This window comes from Sus scrofa, chromosome 10, assembly GCF_000003025.6.
Source record: "Sus scrofa isolate TJ Tabasco breed Duroc chromosome 10, Sscrofa11.1, whole genome shotgun sequence".
In the NCBI taxonomy this organism is placed as follows: Eukaryota; Metazoa; Chordata; class Mammalia; order Artiodactyla; family Suidae; genus Sus; species Sus scrofa.
Window position 1 is genome coordinate 24,305,372 of NC_010452.4, and position 18,883 is coordinate 24,324,254.

The 18,883-nt window shown below is 60.2% G+C and overlaps 2 protein-coding genes across 2 annotated transcripts; one reads left to right on the forward strand and one right to left on the reverse strand.

The window, feature by feature from the left end:
* GPR37L1 (G protein-coupled receptor 37 like 1) lies at positions 1,360-9,722 on the forward strand. The gene is made up of 2 exons (XM_021064532.1): positions 1,360-2,343; positions 5,488-9,722. The coding sequence occupies exons 1-2, from the start codon at positions 1,762-1,764 to the stop codon at positions 6,283-6,285; spliced, it is 1,380 nt and encodes a 459-aa protein (XP_020920191.1). The 5' UTR covers positions 1,360-1,761; the 3' UTR covers positions 6,286-9,722.
* Positions 9,558-18,854, reverse strand: ARL8A (ADP ribosylation factor like GTPase 8A). The gene is made up of 7 exons (XM_021064533.1): positions 18,576-18,854; positions 13,202-13,282; positions 12,345-12,418; positions 11,519-11,612; positions 11,339-11,406; positions 11,085-11,155; positions 9,558-10,611 (listed from the first exon to the last, which is right to left on the reverse strand). Exons 1-7 carry the CDS (start codon positions 18,696-18,698, stop codon positions 10,562-10,564), a joined length of 561 nt encoding a protein of 186 aa, XP_020920192.1. The 5' UTR covers positions 18,699-18,854; the 3' UTR covers positions 9,558-10,561.

Below are 18,883 nucleotides of genomic sequence, written 5' to 3' on the forward strand. Positions count from 1 at the left end.
CAGTTCCCCAGCCTCTGCTCCTCGAACCTTGCAGACACTGCCTCCCAACCAGCACCCCTGCTCCCAGCCGCATGAGCCCACTGCCCATCTGGAATCCTTCTAGAGAACTTGCTCACCAAGCTCAGCCCTCCCCACGGCCCCCAGGATGAGAGGCACACCCCTGGGCCAGGCGCACAAGGGCCTTCCTGGTCCTTCCTCTGCTCACTCCCCAGGCTCCTCGCCCCCAACCCCCAAGTCTCCTTGCCAGGAGTCACACATCCCGCTGTCACACCCCCGTGCCTTTGCATGTGCTGCCTTTTCTCCTCTAGCACCCTTCCTTCCCTGTCATCTGTCTAGCCAGCTCACAGCCACTTTTTGAGGTCCAGTCAAAAGTCACCTCCTGTGGGAGTTCCCGTCGTGGCTCAGTGGTTAACGAATCCGACTGGGAACCATGAGGTTGCGGGTTCGATCCCTGCCCTTGCTCAGTGGGTTAAGGATCTGGCATTGCCATGAGCTGTGGTGTAGGTCGCAGACGCGGCTCAGATCCTGCATTGCTGTGGCTCTGGCATAGGCTGGAGGCTACAGCTCCGATGACACCCCTAGCCTGGGAACCTCCCTATGCCGCAGGAGCAGCCATAGAAAAGGCAAAAAGAAAAAAAAAAAGAAAGAAAAAAAAAGTCACCTCCTCTGGGATGGCTCCTGGGTCCCTCCAGGCTCCTTTGGGCTTCCTCAGCGGCCGGGCCCCGCCTTTCACAGCACACATCGTGATGGTTTCTTCACATATTTGTTCGCCCCCTGCGAAGGCTCCTTGGTGGCTGAGGTCTTTTACATTTTTGTGTATGTGTGTCTAGAACACAGTAGGTGCTCAGTAAATACCTTGTGTCTGCATCAGAACATGACATTTTAAGTCTCTGATTGTGGTTGTTCGGGGTTGCGGGGGGTGAGGAGTTGGCGTGGTCATCAGGTAAGCAGGTGGATTCCTGCCTGCTGAGAACAGCGACAGGTAAAATGTCTGGAGTCGGGGAGTTCTCGTTGAAGCTCAGTGGTTAATGAATCTGACTAGTATCCTTGAGGATGCAGGTTCGATCCCTGGCCTTGCTCAGTGGGTTAAAGATCCAGTGTTTCCGTGAGCTGGGGTGTAGGTTGCAGACAGGGCTCAGATCTGGCATTGCTGTGGCTGTGGTGTAGGCGGGCAGCTGTAGCTCTGATTCGACCCCTAGCCTGGGAACCTCCATATGTCGTGGGTGTGGCCCTAAAAAGCAAAAAAAAAAAAAAAGGTCTGGAGTCAGATCCAGGCCCCGGGCCAGCTTGGCTCTGCAGTGAGTGACTGACCTCAGCAAATCTCTGACTTGGGGTATGGTGCTAAAGGCACCTGCCCCGAAGAGATGTGGTGACGCTTACCCCAGAAACCAGCTCAGTTCGGGGCGTTGTCAGGCTCCTAAATGACAGTGGTGTTGGACTGGGTGCTGCCTCGGGGTCATCTGCTGGAGTTGGGGTGGAGCCCTGCCTCTGCCCTGCGGGCCGGGGTCTTCAGGGTTGGGGACAGCTGGCCTCTGCTGCGGAGCTAATCCAGAAGGGCAGCTAATCGCGCTCTGTGCCCAGCAGAGGGCCCTGCCTGGCCCAGCCAGGGCGGGAGGGAGCTGCTGGGCCCCCGGAGCAGGCTGGCAATGCCAGACGCCTGGTGGGGGCGGACCCAGCGGCCAGCTGCCTGTCTCAAGTCAGCCCGGCACTCGGTCCGGCCTCACCTCCTCTCGTGGACAGCTGCCTCCCGCTCGTCCGGCCATGCGGTGGCTGTGGCCGCTGGTCGTCTCTCTCGCCGTGGCGTCAGCTGTGGGGCCCCGCAGAATCCCCGGGGGCGCCGCCCTGCAGCGGGGCCGGTCTGTGCGAGGCACCGAGGAGGAGGAGGAGGGGGCCAAGGGGGTGCAGCAGTATGTGCCCGAGGAGTGGCCTGAGTACCCCCGGCCCATCCACCCTGCCGGCCCCCAGCCCACTGAGCCCGGGGTGGCCACCAGCCCCCACCCGGACGGGGCTGTGCGCGCTGGGGGCAATGCGACAGGGACGCCGGGCCGGCCGCTGCAGATGCAGAACCCCCTATACCCAGTGACCGAGAGCTCGTATGGGGCCTACGCGGTGCTGCTCCTGGCCCTGGTGCTGTTCGCCGTGGGCATCGTGGGGAACCTGTCGGTCATGTGCATCGTATGGCACAGCTACCACCTGAAGAGCGCCTGGAACTCCATCCTCGCCAGCCTGGCCCTCTGGGACTTCCTGGTCCTCTTCTTCTGCCTCCCTGTCGTCGTCTTCCACGAGATCACCAAGCAGAGGCTGCTGGGCGATGCTTCTTGCCGGGCGGTGCCCTTCGTGGAGGTGAGTGTGTCTCCAGCCATGGGGCGGCCAGATGGGCTAGGAGGCCTGCAGGCTGGGACCCTGTCTTGCTTCTTGTCCCCTCCAGGTTGGACTGGAGACAAATGCGGAGTACGCTCCTGGTGGCTCTCAGGTCCCGAGCAGGCCCTGGGTTCCAGCCCCAGCCTGGCCTCTTGCCTCTGAGGGCCCCAAGGCAGTGTCCCCGCTTCTCTGTATGCAGGGCGGTCCCTCCCCTGCCTAAACCCTCCTCCATCTTTCCACCCAAGAGACGGCTTTGTCCTTTGTGCGGCTCCTTTTTCTCCCTCTGAGCTGCCCGTTTACCCCGCACTTTCCTGCCTCCTGAAGCAGCGCCTGAAGGCAGATTCCAATTTCCCACAGACCCCACCCCCTACTCTGGCCCAGTCAGGTCCATATGTATGCCCGCCCCCCCCGGGGTGGGGGGGGAGTGCAAACACACCCTTGTCACTGCCATCACCATCGGCCGCCCCTCCACCCTCTCTGAAAGGGGGGCCTGGTTCTGGGAGCTGGAGCTGAGGCTGGGGGCTCTAGTGTCTGCTCCGTCCTTGGCATAATGGGGTGTCACTGGGCAGGACACAGCCTCCCTAGTGCCTGGCCAGGGTAGACCAGATGGCCCCTCTGGCCAGCTGTTCCGTGATTCCAAGGTGACCACTGCCCCCGCCTCTGGGAACTTCCAGCTGGGATGAGCACATGGGTGTGGATGGGTGTGTCAACCCAACGGAGAGCTTAATCAAGACTCCGAGCAAACACCACTATACCTGCATTTGTGCAAGACACAGCAAAACCGCCCTGTCCACACAAGAATGCAAAATAAGCCAGCAGCCTTTTATTCTTTTATGCTTTTTAGGGCTGCACCTGCGGCACATGGATGTTCCCGAACCAGAGCCGTAGCTGCCAGTCTACACCACAGCCACGGCAACGCCGGATCCTTAACCCACTGAGTGGGGCCAGGGATGGAACCCGCATCTTCGTGGATACTAGTGAGATTGGCTCCTGCTGCGCCACAACAGGAACTCCCCAGCAGCCTTTTAAATGTTGGATACGTGGAGCGTGATAATGAGGGCAAGTGTCTGCACGAAGGCTGCCCGGGGAGGGCAGGATGCTGTGTGGGTGGGTGGCTGGCCTGGGGGCGGGGAGGAATCAGAGTCAGGCATCTGGATGCTGTCCTACGGCCAGCTCTGCCCTGTCATGTGGACCAGCGATGGTTTCACATTTGGAAGACTCTGAGGTTCAGCAGTTGGCACAGCTCCTTCCTGTCCTACTCAACCCAGGGGGCCCAACTAATGGTGGCCCAAAGGTGCTCTAACCTGAAAGAAGACCCTCCAGCTGGGGACAGTCTTTGCCTGTTAGTTACCTGCTGCTCAAGGAGCAGGTGAGCAGTGGGAGCCTAGAGCCAAGGGTCTTGGGACCAGGCAGCCTGAATTAGAAACCCGGCTTTGCCCTCGCTGGTGGAGTCACCTTGTTAAGTCACTAAGCCTGCTGAAACCTCCAGCTTCTGTTTGAATTGAGAGCAATCACCATCATCAGAGATGAATGAATTCTTGAAGGATTCCATGCGTGACTTCTACAAAGCGCTTGTTTAAAATAGCTCACTCATGGAGTTCCCGTCGTGGCTCAGTGGAAACAAATCTGACTAGTATCCTTGAGGATGCAGGATCGATCCCTGGCCTTGCTCAGGGAGTTAAGGATCCAGCATTGCCATGAGCTGTGGTGTAGGTCGCAGACACGGTTCAGATCCTGCGTGGCTGTGGCTGTGGTGTAGTCTGGGCAGCTGTAGCTCCGATTCGACCGCTAGCCTGGGAACCTCCATATGCCAAGGGTGTAGCCCTAAAAAGACACACACACACACACACACACACACACAAAAGTTCAGTAAGTAGTGGTTTTCACTGGGGCAGGTCTAAGAGCAGGAGGGAGAGGGCAGACTGCTGTGAGAGCCGGTCTGCACATGGTTGGTGGCCGAGGAGAGCCCAGCCCTGCCTGACTCTGGGTCTCCACACACCTGACACGGAGGTTCCAGCCTTATCCTCCACAGCCTGGAGGCCAGAGGTGACCCAGCACCTGCCAGAGCCTCCCTGCAGGCCAGGCGAAAGGGAACAGTTGAGGGGCAGAATGTGCCTAGGACCCTTCTGTAGGGAAGACCCCAGGGGGCCCCAGGAGGGAGCAGGAGACCTCAGCTGGGGTACAGCGGGCGCTTTTTGAGACACAGAAAAGGAGAGGTATGTGGTTTTGTCCAACTCCAGGCCTGGCGTGGGGTAGGGCTACTTGGAGAGGCTGTGCCCCTAGCAGGGAAGGGGAGAGCGGGGAGGGCAGCCCCTGAGTCTGAGCTGGGAGCGCACCCTGCTCTCTGCACTCTGCCCCCTGCTGCCCTGCTTCCTCTGCTCACTGTGTGCTGGGTGAGCAGCCTGGAAGGCGGCACAGCTGGCCTGGAGGGGCTACTTCACACTTGGCCAGCCCTGGCCTCTCCGGGAGGGATGCGAGAGGGCCAGAGTGTGCCCTGAGGCCAGTCCCCTCTGCAAGGGGTGGGTGTGGGAATCAGGACTGGCAGGCCCAGGACACCCTCATCTCAGAGGTGATTCCCCAAAATGTCAGGAGCAGAGTTTCCTTCGTGGCTCAGTGGTAACGAACCTGACTAGTATCCATGAGGACGCAGGTTTGATCCCTGACCTCACTCAGTGGGTTAAGGATCCGGTGTTGCTGTGAGCTGTGGTGTAGGTCACAGATGCGGTTCGGATCCCACATTTGATGTGGCTGTGGCATAGGCTGGCAGCTACAGCTCCGATTTGAGCCCTAGCCTGGGAACTTCCATATGCCTTGGGTGCAGCCCCCCCAAAATAAAAGCTCTAGGAGCATGAGGGGCTGTGGGCCCAGGATGCTCACCCGCCTGGAGGCAAGGAAGCAGCAGCAAGAGTCAGGTGGGTTGTCCCTGGAACCTCAGCTCTGCCATCCACCAGGTCACGGGTCCTGAGGGCATTTGTCCTGTAACACGCTGGCCATAGATCCGAGGTCCTGGGAGGCCTGTGGCACTGCCCCTACCGTCCTGCCCATGCCCATTAGGCACTTCCAGGTCTGAGCCGGCCACTCGGCCCCAGGGCTGACCCCTGCCTATCCCATCCACACCCACGGCAGGTCTCCTCTTTGGGCGTCACCACCTTCAGTCTCTGTGCCCTGGGCATCGACCGCTTCCACGTGGCCACCAGCACCCTGCCCAAGGCGAGGCCCATCGAGCCGTGCCCATCCATCCTGGCCAAGCTGGCGGTCATCTGGGTGGGCTCCATGACGCTGGCCGTGCCCGAGCTCCTGCTGTGGCAGCTGGTGCAGGAGCCCAGCCCCACCGTGGGCACGGTGGACACGTGTGCCATGAAGCCCTCGGCCCGCCTGCCCGAGTCCCTCTACTCGCTGGTCATGACCTACCAGAACGCACGCATGTGGTGGTCCTTCGGCTGCTACTTCTGCCTGCCCATCCTCTTCACGGTCACCTGCCAGCTGGTGACGTGGCGGGTGCGGGGCCCACCCGGCAGGAAGCCGGAGTGCCGGCCGGGCAAGCATGAGCAGTGCGAGGGCCAGCTCAGCAGCACCGTGGTGGGCCTGACCGCCGTCTACGCGCTCTGCACCCTCCCCGAGAATGTGTGCAACGTGGTGGCTGCCTACCTCTCAGCCACGCTGGCCCGCCAGACCCTGGACCTCCTGGGCCTGGTCACCCAGTTCTCTACCTTCCTCAAGGCAGCCGTCACACCCGTGCTCCTTCTGTGCGTGTGCCGGCCGCTGGGCCGCGCCTTCCTGGACTGCTGCTGCTGCTGCTGCGAGGGCTGCGGTGGGGCTGCGGCAGGCGGTGTGGACGGCAAGCTCAAGACGGAGATGGCCGCCTCCGCCTACTTCCACAAGCCTAGGGAGGCGCCCCTCCTGGCCTTGGGCACGCCCTGCTGAGGCCCGGCTGGGCAGGACGATGCCCGGTCCCCACAGGCCCTGCTCTCCAGAGACGGACTTGGCTCCCCTTGCTGGAGTCCAGGCGTGTTGGGACCCCCTCCCTGAGCCCCTTCCCTGTCCCTCTGGGGCCACCTGTCCCCTTGCTGGTGGGCGGTGATCCTCCAGGTCCTTAGAGCTGCTGGGAGCCAGACCCTCACCTGGACCCAGCTCTGCCACCTGTCCCCGTCTGGAGCCTGAGTACACCTTCCTTGTGTCCCTCTTGGCACCGTGCGTCCTGGACGGCGGCCTTGGGGGCTCGCAGCTGGGCTCTTCCCTGGTGGGATCGTCCCAGCCCTGGACGCCTCCTTCAGGCGCTGTCTATTTTCCAGGAGGATTTCTCTCTCCATTCCCCTCTCCTTCTCTGATGTACCTTGGTTATCCTATCCCCACATCCTTGTCAGCACCCCCATGCCCCACCCCCGGTAGAAGGCCCTTCTTGGAAACAATAAACTAGATAGAACTAGCCCTGTGCCCACAGGACTTTCTTGTGCCACATCCTGGCAGCACCCAGATGCACTGGGCCTTCCCCTCCTGGCCACCGTTGGCCCTTCCCAACCTGTGGCTGGTGTCCTATGGGACCCTGTGGATGGAGGAGGGGGGCGCTGGGGCACTCTGACCTCATGCCAGCCTGAGCCCATTGTTCCCGGGAGGTCAAACACATCTCCTCTGGAGCCCCCCGCCCCCCAAAGCCCCCACTGGAGGGAAACCAGCAGCCTTTCCTCCTGAGCAGGGGCTTCCAGCCGCTCTGACTGTGACTGCGGCTCTTGTTCAGCTTCTGAGAATGGACTGTTTGGCCTGCAGACGGCCCAGCTGCCTGTCCCCTGCTTGCCCCCACCCCACCCCACCCCACCACCCCCTTCCTGGCAGCCAGGGCTCTCTCAATGCCCCACAGCCTTCCGCCCTCTCACTGGTCCCCCGGGCCCTTCCAGAGGCCCCCTTAGCCCTGTCCGGGCCCAGCGAAGTGGGCACGAGGCCAAGCAGAGGGGCGCCTCAGCCTAGGCCATGGAGCACTCCGGGTCCTGCCAGCCCACCCTTCCCGCTGAAGTGAGCTGTGGGTCCCGTGGAGATTTCTGCTGCCAGCTCTGCCCAGAAGCCCTGTGCCAGCCTCAGGAGGGTCCCCAGGGCCAGGACAGTGAGTGAGACACAGGCATTGCCCAGTGCCTTGGGCTCTATCTTCCTCCGGCCACCCCACCCACACCCCTTGGCCTCAGCCTGCCCTGGACCCAGGCCCCCTTCCCCCTTCCTGGGGATCTTAATGGCCTCGTTCTCTCTCCCTGGCACCCACCCCCAGGACGGGTGACGCCAAGAGAGAGGGAGGCCGTTGCTAGGTGATGGCGCTGCCAGGCGCACACTCTTTGTGCTGGAGTGACATCCACCCACTTCTCGGCAGACCAGCTGCCACAGTGACTGAAGCTCCCAGCTTTGCAGCAACTTAAGATGGGGGGGGTGCAAGTTGGAGAGGGGCCGAAGGTAGGCTAGTGTGCTAGGGTCACCGGCCCCCTCCCTCTGCATCCCTCTCGACTTCCGCTCTACCCCCACCCCACCCCTGTCCAAGACGCATCACTGGCTCCCTATGGGATGTCAGGGTAGGGGTGGGGGGCTGGGGTGAAGTCAGGACTCAGCGAGAGCCAGAGGGGGCGCCAGAATGGGCGGCCGAGATCAGGGAGGGGTAACTCCGCATCCCGTTTGGGGGGCTCTGCCACAAAGGCCACCCCCTACCTCTCCCTGCCCCTGGCTGGCCAGCTTGGAGCTGAAGGGGGGAGAAGGTGGCTCCGAGGCCCGGCCACCACCGCTGCCCCGGCCAGCCCGCCAACGTGAGTGGCTTGCAGGATGAGTCAGCCGGCCAGCAGGCCTTGGGAAAGAGCCACTGTCCCTCCAGCCGGGCCAGCTGGGGGAACAATGTGGCGTTTGTTGCCTGGGTGGGAGCCAGGCTGGCAGTGGTGGGTGGTGGACCTGAGCTGGGTCTTTAGGGGACCAGCCCTCAGACCCTGATACCAGCCAGGTTGGGAGCCAGCCCCCTGCACCCCACCTCAGGACACACACCTTGCAGAATCACCTCCCTCCCGCCAGAAGGGACGCCGTTACCAGATCCCCACCCCCCAACCCCAGCATGGAGGCCTGGAATCACCGATCAGGACCAACAGATACTGTTCCAGCACCTTCCCTCCTTCCTTTTGGGGGTTATTTCTCCAGAACGGCAGCGCAGGCTTGGCCAGCCATGTATGGGTCCCACACCCGGTGCACACATATGCACGGTCTGGCCTATCAGGGACCTGCTATGCAGGCACAAGGCAGGATGCCCGCCTGCTGTTAACCAGCTCAGCCTGTCTTATCTCAAGGCTCAGCTTCGTGAGGCTACAGGAGGCGAGAAAGGCAGATCAGGCCTGAGACTCCCTGTCCTGCCCTCACCTCCTGGGCCACCTCCACAGCCAGGAGAGCCCAGGGGAACAGCCTGGCCTCAAAGGGCTTGTGTCCCACTCCCAAGGAGCTGGAAGCCACCGAGTAATCTAGCGCCACCTCCTTCTTTCCTCAAACTCCCCTGTCCAGGCTGGAGCCTCCAGGCCAGACTCTGCTCCCAAGACCTGGGAGGCGGCCTTCTCCCTGCAGAAGCTGCAGAGGTGCCAAGCAGGGGAGCCTCCTGCAGGGGGCGGGGCGGAGGAGGCGGGGCTTATGCTAAAACTGGGTCAAGATGGCCCGGGATCTGGGGATCAAGGCTCTAGGGCCACAGCAGCGGGCCACGGTGGGCGGGCAGCTCTGAAGTGGGGTGGGTGAGGATGGGCTGGGAGTGGCCAGGAGAGGGAGGGCGAGGCCTCTCCCAGGAAGCCAGCAGACTCGACACCAAGGGAAAAGCACTCAAGGGGAAGCCCTGGGCTCTGCAAGTCTGGCACTGTCCCCGCCCAGCGCTGGCTGCAGGTGCAGTCCCGAACCACTGGGGGTCCCTCCGCACATGTGGGGGCAGCAGGGCAGCTCCCTACACAGACCTCCTGGACACTCCTGGCCAGCAGCGGCTGGCTCAGGGCTGGGGACACATGAAAGTCTCCAGAGGAGGAGGTAGGAGGCTGGAGGCAGGCGTTGGGAGGTTGCCTCCTCTGCAAAGGGCCATTGCGTGTGTGCTCAGACTGAGCTGGTGCCTCCCTCTGGCCGTTGTGCCTGGGGTGGCGGTGGCCCGAGTCCCTGGGCCTGCGGGCATCCCACACCACCCATGGAAAATAAGCCGCACCATGGACCCCCCCCAACACAAAATCGTCATTTATTCTTGTTAGGAGGCAAAAAAATGTACAGTTACAAGAATCACTTTCCAAACAGAGGTTAAATATGAGCTGAAAAGTGTAAAAAAGGAAGAGGAACATCACTTTACAAATCATTAAATTAAACAAATAAACAAACAGAAAACAAAACCCAAAGAACCAACCCCCCGTGCTGAGTTCTCTCCTTGTGCAACCTGCAAAACGAGAACAGAAAATGAGGTGGCCATGGAGGTGGGGGCCCGGGGAGGGGCAGGGGCTGGGAGCCAGGAACAGGCAGGAGGAGCTGCTGGGGCACCGTGGACGCTGGCCCCCTGCCCTCTCAGCCCCCGGTCTCTGGCACCTGGTGGTGCCTGGTGGCCCTCCTGAGGCTGGGGACAGAGAAGGGCATCTCTGGAGGCTCCCGCCAGCCTGTGACATTCAAGCACTGTGGGGACAGGCCAGACTGGGAAGTAGAAAGAAACAGGGTTGGGGCCAGCCACCTGTGAGCAGGCTGGTACCTGCCCAGGTGCCCGCCTTACCTCTCCTGATCTGAACCCTCCCCAGCCAACCCCCTTCTCTTCAGAGCCCCCCCTCCCAGATCCTGACTGGCCCCTGCAGCATCAAATGGTTGATTTTAGTCTTTGCTTAAATTAAAAAATTAAAATATATATACATATATATACTGTACACACAGGACAATAACAGAAGAGTGTGGAAAAGGGAAGCAGGGCTTGGAGGAGAGAGGAGGCCGGGTTGTGGGGCCAGGGGCTGTAGGGGGAAGAGGAAGCAGCGCGGGGCGGGGGAGGTTAGGGGATCAGATGGGAGCGATTTATTTTACAATAAAATCAGGAGTTCAAACCTCAGCAGAACAGGACTCTGGGACGCCCAGAGGACCCCTCCCCACACCGAATAAGGAGGGGTGGGCTTTGAGGGGGGGCAGCGGGGAGGGGGGCGGGAGCTCGGCTTCAGTTTGGATGGCGGTCCCTGGTCAGAGGGGAGGGGCCGCAGTCTCAGCTTCTCCGTGACTTTGAGTGCTGGATAAGCCACTGTAGGGTGATGTCTGGGGAACAAGAGAGGAGGTTAGGGGGCTTCAGCGCTGGGCCTGCTGGGGGTAGAGCAAACGCCTGGGGAGTGGCAGGTCTGGGCTTCTTGGCTGCCCAGCTGGGGTCAATCTGAAGGGCATCACAAGCTCTGAAGGGCGTGGGGGGCAGGGACATCTGGCTACTGAGAAAGAGACAGAGCCGCGGAACCATTGGACGTGGCCGTCAGGCCTGGAAGGGGCCTGCGAATCGCCTGGGCCCACCCTGCCGCATCGCCCCACCCTGTGATGTCGCCCCACCCTGTGGTGACCCAGGTGGGGAAGTGAACCCCAAGGAGGTTCACACACTAGGCGACCACAGAGCCGGGGTGAGGCTCAGAAGCAGAATCCCACAGCACTCTGGGCTCCAAAGAAAAAGCCACGGCCCCAAAGCACCTGGAGTGCCTTCCCCTCCCGCCCCCGCCTCACGAATGCAGCGCCGCCTCCAGACCCACCAATGTTGTCCTTCTCTTTGCAGGAGATGGAGTAGCAGCAGATCTCTCGGTCCTGGATGGCAGACAGATTCCTGCAGGAGAGCGGAGAGTCTACTGAGGCTGCGCGGTGCAGAGGCTGCGGCGGGGAGGGCGGGGCTCGGGCAGGCGCTCTCTGCTGCCACCGTGCGGCGACCGCTAGCGCGGCGGCCAGCCCTCCGCGGTCAGGGGCCTGGGAATTTGGGGAGAGGGAGGGAGAGAAGAAATGCCAAACTCACATTTTCTCAATCAGCTCCTTCTCATCCAGCGCTCCCGGGAGGTCTCGCTTGTTACCCAGGACTAGGACCTGCAGAGGAGGGAGGAGAGGCTGGGTCCAGGGCAGCAGCAGGCAGGGCGCGCTTCTGCAGCCCCGCTGCACCCCCCCCCCCGGCCTCTGGTCCCGCCCCCAGCCCGCTGACCGGGATGCCCTGCAGCTGAGGCTTGTCCAGTAGGTTGTGGAGTTCATTCTTGGAGGCTTCGATCTTCTCTTGGTCAGCTGCGTCCACCATGTACCTGGGGAATGGCAGGGTGGGGACAAACAAGCAAGTGACCCCACGGCTGAGGGTGGGGAGAGAAGGGGCTCATCACCCTGGGGTCTATAGACCACCTGGGCAGGTGCCGGGAGAATGGTTTCTGAACCAAAGGGAGTGAGGACCTGCAGAATCCATCCAGTCCCTCCTCCAAAGACCCCGGAGAAGCTGCCAATGATGTGGCAAAGCGGGGTCCCAGAGGACTGGACCCAAGCTCTTCGCAGAGTGACCCCCTGTGTTCTGATGGGAGGACCAGATAAGGGGGTGAAGACAGCAGAGGAAGCCCCAGATGACTTTCTTGCATCAAGATGCCTTTTAAAAAATCAGGTTACTGGGTGTAAGACTGGCTGCAAGGATGTATTAATTTAACTGTAAATGGAGAGTCGCCTTTAAAAACTGTACACAAAATAAAAAACTTTGAAAACTCAGGTTAGAAACAATGAAAACTAAACAATCTTTTGTTTGGGCATATATATATATACATATGTAGGACAAAATTATTTTTAAGAAGCAAGGAAATGAACCATTACATCACATAAAACGGATGGGGTGAGTCTGGGTTGGGGGCAAGCGGGAGGCGGGACACGCAGGTGCTTCCAGGCGGAGTGGGCGATGCCCTGGTTCTGGAACTGGTTGGTGGCTGCCCAGGGGCTGTGCCAAACCAAAGGCAATTACAGGCGGGCGGGAGTCTCAGTGTCCCCCACCTGGCACTTACACAATGGCACTCACTCCTCGGCAGTAGCGCTCCCACATGCTACGGAAGCGGGGCTGTCCCCCGATGTCCCAGAGCTGAGCAAGAAGAGGGGAGATGTCTCACCAGCAGGCGGCCCCCAAATCCACCCTGGCTCCCACGTGTCCCCCCATTCCTTCCAGCTCCAGGTCCTGACTCCTCCAACCCAACCCCTGCTTTCATTTAGCTTCTCCTTCAGGGCCCCAGCCAACACCCCCCAACACACATGCCCCCAACACACAGACACACCTCAACACACACAAGCTCTAATACACATGCCCCAACATACAGACACACACTCCACACCCCCCCCAAGAGACACACCCAACACACCCAAGCTCTAATACATATACCCCAACACACACACACTCCACACACACACCCCCAACACACACACAAATACCCAACCCAGACACCCAACTCACAGACACACCCCAACACACAGAAGCTCCATATACACACCCCAACACAAAGACACATACACTCAACACACACACCTCCAACACACACACATGCCCAACACACCCCCAACACACACATATACCGAACACACAGACACACCCCAATACACACAAGTTCCAATACACATACCCCAATACACACAGACACAAACACACACACTCAACACCCCCAACACACATACACACAGCACACATCACGCCCCCACACACAGACACACACCCTCCACACACATGCTCTAACACCCTCCCAAAACACACAAGCTCCAACAGACATACCAACACACAGACACACACACTCAACACACAGACACATACTGTCAACACCCCCCCAAACACCCGGTCTTCCCACCCCCCCACCCCCTCGGCGGCCCGGGTGCCCACCTTGATGGTCACGTTGCCTTTCGTGATCTTGCGCATGTTGAAGCCCACGGTGGGGATCATGTCTTCATTGAACTGCCCCGACTGGAAGGAAGAGTCAGAATTGGAAAAGGGGCAAAAATGGCCAGGACCTGGGTTCCCAGCGCCGAGGACCAAAAAGCCACGGGAATCGGGCTGGAGTCTCAGGGGCAGCTCTGCGCTCCTGTGCTGCGTCAGGACGGGCCGTACCCAAGCCCCGTGTCCACCATGACCTGGGCTCTCAAAGTCTCTCAACCTGGACGGAGAGGGTCCTTCCTGAGGTCTGAGCCACCTCTCTCTGTTGGACCAGAAGCCCCTTCTCTTTACGTAGTCCCCGGTGGGGGCAAGTCACAGTAAACAGTCAAGGGAAGGGGACAGTTCCACGCTAGCAGTGAACACTCACGTCAAATCCTCAGCTGCTAAGTCAGCCACGCCCCGGAAGCAATGCACACAAAGCAATTGCTGCGTTTCTTCGTACTGCACCCATCTGCAGGCTGGATAATCCGCACTGTCCATCTGGCTCCCCCTAGACTGGGACCGCCCCCCCAAGGAGAGCCACCGTGTCTACACTGATGTTAGGGAACGTTTGCTCAGCAGAAGTAACTGTAATTCCGTTTCCTATAACCCACTTTATTCTTTTTAATTTTTAAATTTTTTTTTTGACCTTTTGTCTTTTTAGAGCCACACTCAAGGCATATGGAGATTCCCAGGCTAGGGGTCCAATCGGAGCTGCAGCCGATGACCTACGCCACAGCCTCAGCAATGCGGGATCCGAGCTGTATCTGTGGCCTACACCACAGCTCACGGCAATGCCAGATCCTTAACCCACTGAGCAAGGCCAGGGATCAGACCCGCACCCTTGTGAATACTGGTTGGGTTCGTTAACCACGGAGCCACGACAGGAAAGCCGCATGGTCCACTTTAAATTCTAATAATTCTCCCAGTTCCCGTCGTGGCACAGTGGAAATGAATCTGACTAGGAACCAGGAGGATGCAGGTTCAATCCCTGGCCTCACTCAGTGGGTTAAGGATCTGGCATTACCATGAGCTGTGGCGTAAGTCACAGAGGCGGCACGGATCTAATGTTGCTGTCGCCATGGTGTGGACTGGCAGCTGTATCTCTGATTTGACTCCTAGCCTGGGATCCTGCATGTGCTGTGGGTGTGGCCCTAAACACCAAAAAAAAAAACCCAAACCAAAAACTAATAATTCTCACTTCTCCTCTCAAGTGACTCTAAAATCTCCAGATTGTTCTAAATTAGCCACAGGGCCTCAAATAAGGCCAGACCAAACCTCCCCCAAGGCCATCTCCATGCTCACTTGCAGGACACCTCTGCTTCCCCCTCAGACACAGGCTGCGGGGGGGTCGGGGCTTACGTAACCTTGCACCTGAGCATAACCTTGAACCTGAGGATACCCTTGCTCCTTCATGACGCATTTCCTTCTACCAGGCATCAGGAATAATGTGCCTCATAAAGAGATCAGTGGCTCTGACCCCTGGTCCAGGTGTAGGATGCCATGGTTTCTTCTTCGGAGCCTGTGAGTCCGAAGGAGGACCCTGAGGTTCCAGCTGAACGAGATGGACCGATTCCCTTTATCCTCAGAAATCACCCAAGCTCAGTCACCAAGGCCCTTGGACGTGAGCACTGAAAACCCCAGACCAACGGCGTAGACCAAGTATCCTAACCTGTCTGTGGGTACAGGTTTCTGGGAAAAGGGTCTCTAATTTTTATCAGACATCAAAAGGGTTCAAGAGCCTGTACAAGTGAGGAAATGCAGGCCAGGGGTGCCCTGAAGGAGGAGGCTCGCTTTTGGCTGCACAGGGGAAGTGCGGGTTTAACTCCCCAGACCCAACAGCGTGCCCGCTGGGCTGGGGTGCCCCCTGGCCCAGGCCTACTTCACCCCGACCTGGGCAGATGAACAGCGGGAGTCTGAGAAAGGAAGCCCGGTTCTTGTTTATCACTGGCCGTGGAGGGCCTTGGACAAGATGCTTTACGCGCTCTGGGCCTCAGGGCTTCCTAGAGATTGGCAAATTGGGCTCACAAATGGCTTTGTTACCTGAGGAGCCCTCGTGGCTCTGTGGGCCCCCCGCCCCCCGCCACCGAACACCCACAGGCTTCTGTGCCTGTGAAAGGCCCAGCCCAGCAGAGCAGGATCTTGGGCAGAAGGGATGCCAGGGAGACCCTCAGGGAGCCAGGCTCCCGGCACCCCTATTTCCAGTCCAGCGGAGAACCAGAGCTAAGCTGCAAGCATCTCCACATCAATCCCCTGCTAATGCCTGCAGACCTCACCAAGTCCACAGCCAAGGTCAGCAGTAACCCTGAGGTCATCCAAGAACCCCGGCTCGGACTTGAATCTCTTCTGGCTCCTTCCTCCAACTCTTCAAGTTCTAATGAGTCAAACCCCATCTTCCTAAGTCTATTCCTGGGGCACCCCAAGATTAGTTCTTCCGTAGGCCAGCCCTTTACCTAGTTTTTTTCTTGGTCACTTTAGGGCTGCACCCTCAACATATGGAGGTTCCCAGGCTAGGGACTGAATCAGAGCTGTAGCCACCGGCCTACGACACATCCATAGCAATGCCGGATCCAAGCAGCATCTGTGACCTACACAACAACTCACGGCAATGCCGGATCCTTGACCCGCTGAGTGAGGTCAGGGATTGAACCTGCCCCTCGTGTTTACTAGTCAGATTCGTTTCCCCTGAGTCATGATGGGAACTCCTTACACTTTAATTTTTTTTTTTCTTCTGCTTTTTAGGGCCACACTTGTGGCACATGGAGGTTCCCAGGCTAGGGATCTAATCAGAGCTGTAGCCGCCGGCCTACACCAGAGCCACAGCAACGCCAGATCCAAGCCACATCTTCAACCTACACCACAGCTCACGGCAATGCTGGATCCTTAGTCCACTGGGCGAGGCCAGGGATCGAACCCGGAAACCTCATGGTTCCTAGTCAGATTCGTTTCTGCTGCGCCACGACGGGAACTCCTATTTTAAAATATTTGAAAATGGCTCTCTCCTTTCCCTCGGGGCGAGGGGGGGAAGCATCTCCTCCTTTCTGCCGGCACAACTTTTTCAGAATTCAAAGGTGAGTTTCAGGAATTCCCTTCGTGGCTCAGTGGTTAACAAATCTGACTAGCATCTGTGAGGACGCACGTTCGGGTTAAGGATCCGGGTTAAGGATCCGGCGTTGCCGTGAGCTGTGGTGTAGGTCGCAGACACGGCTCGGATCCTGCATTGCTGTGGCTGTGGCGTAGGCCGGCGGCTACAGCTCCGATTCAGTCCCTAGCCTGGGAACCTCCATATGCCATGGGTGCGGCCCTATAAAAAGCAAAAACAAAAGCAAAAAACAAAAACAAAAGTGAGTTTCAGTTCTCAGAAGCACTGGAAGGTCTGTGTGATGTTTCCCAGCTCCCATCAGCGGCTGAGCTGCTCACTTGGGAGCTGGAGCTCCATTTCCATTTAAAGGCAGACCCCATGCAATGGGTAGGAAAAGCCCAAGGAAAAAGTAAAGACAAAGAGAGGCCAGTGGAGACGGGAAGGTGATTCAGAGTTCGCGGGGGGCATGCGGGCAGAGCCCGGGTCCTTTAAGAGCCTTTACTGTGATGAGACCAGGCCGGGAGGAAATGCCGCAGCCAAGGAGCCGCAGCCAGCAGCCAGCAGAGCGCAGCCAGCGGCCAGCAGAGCGGCCGAGGACCCTGGACTCAGGCAGGAACTGCCACGCCGCCCACAGGGGAGGGCTGTTCTTGGGAGCCTCTTTCTAGGGAAACTCCGGCTGCACTTTCAGGATGTGTGAGTGGAGGTGCAAATTTCAGGTCCTAAAGGGGGACCCTCCCCCCACACTTCAGATAATGACTGATCCTGGTGGCGGACTCTGTTTCTGACCTGCCAGAGCACCCCACTCGGGAGATGCTGCTGTTCCAGGGGACACCCTCCTGACCAGGACACAGAACCCGCCTGGATCCCTGTCCAGGAGCACAGCTTCGTAAACACTCCACCAGGAGCTCTTCCCTGGGGACCAGAGGTGCCGCCCAGGCCGAGCCACTGGAGCAGCAACTGGCTCCCCTCTCAGCCTCACCCCAGAGACATCTCCCAGATCCAGAGCCTGGAAGCCAAGCCAGCCAGGCCGGTGGCAGGACATGGGTCCAGGCGTCCTGCTCTTGCTTTTGGAGCCCCAGCACCAAGACAGCGCCAGGTTTAAACAGGCCTCTCCCGAGGAGATCCAGAGCCTGGGCCTCAAGAGCCTGCCCTGCTGTGAGAGGCCAGAAGCCCCTGGCAGAAGCCACAAGCACACAGGTTTGGGAAAGGAAGCCAGGGCCCAAACATGCGATCATGGGGGTACCTGCCCCCAGCCTCCCTCCCTCCCTCCCCTCTGTGGGGTGGGCAGACACAGGGAGGGGAGGTGCCCAGGCTGGCTGGTCCAGCTTCTCCACTGACCTCTCACAGGGGGCGGATCCACAGCTCTCCAAAACCCCAGTCTGGGGCCAAGAGCCGGGTCCCCAGGCCTTTCCTCCTCTGCCCACAGGCCCCACCAGCCAGGCTGGGAGAGGCAGGCCGCAGCCATTACTGCAGCCCAGCCCACAGACCCAGGGCTCATCTTCCCCTTTTTTTGAGCCAGATTTCAACTGGCGGCCAGCCACTCCCCTGGCACCCAAAGGCTTACACTTGCCCACTGAGGTCTTGATGACCCAAAGCCCTCACAGCCACTGTCGCAGGTGTCCCCGGAGTGGCAGTGCCCCTCCAACTCATCCTGCGGGGCCGAAGCACCTCCTTCTGCAACTTCCGAGCGAGGCGGGGACTCCGCAATCCCGTAGATGCTATGCTCCCCAGGCCCCAGCTGGACTCACTAGGCGGCCGGTTCTGGGAGGTCTGGGCTGGGTCGACGGCCTCAGCTGATTCCACTCCCCCCCAGGGGTACCCCACTCCCCTTGTATCGCTGGGGCTTCCTCTTCCGGGCAGGAAAGATGAACCCCCTGGGGTGGGGTTGGGCTGGCCCAGGCCCCCTCCCAGGACGGGCGGCCCCCAGTCCCGAGACCCTCCTTTCGCCGCGCGGGCAGGCCCGGCACTTTCGCCCCGTCATGCGCCCGGGCGCGGGGACCGGAGAGGGCCGTCTCCGCGGACAGCGGCCCCTCTGGCCTCGTGACACCCTGGGCGCCGCAGGTCGCGGTCTCGTCCCCCGCCCCCGCGCCCGCCGTGCCATCTCGGCCCGGGCACGCGCTGTCGGGTTCCCAGGGCCGTGCTAGGCCCCGCGCGCCCCAGCCCGCGCCTCCCCGCCGGCGCCCGCCGTGCCCGCCACGCCAGGCGGCCATCGGTCGACAGGGCGCGGCGGGGCCCGAGGCCCGGCCGGCCCGCGCCCCGTACCGCGATCACGTTGACGAAGGTGGTCTTGCCCGAGTACTGCAGCCCGACCAGCGTGAGCTCCATCTCCTCCTTCCAGAACAGGGCCTTGAACCAGTCCAACAGCTTGTTGAACAAAGCGATCATGGTCGCTGCGCCGGCCGCGCCCGGTGCCGGCTCCCCGCCGCCCCTCTTGCCCTCGCGCTGCGGCCGGAGCGGCCCCTCCCCGGTGCGGCCCGGCTCCGGGCTCGGTGCGGGCGGAGGCTCGGCTGGAGCGCGCGCGGCGGCCGACGACTCGCTGCCGGGCTCGGCTCGGCGCGCCGATGGGTGTG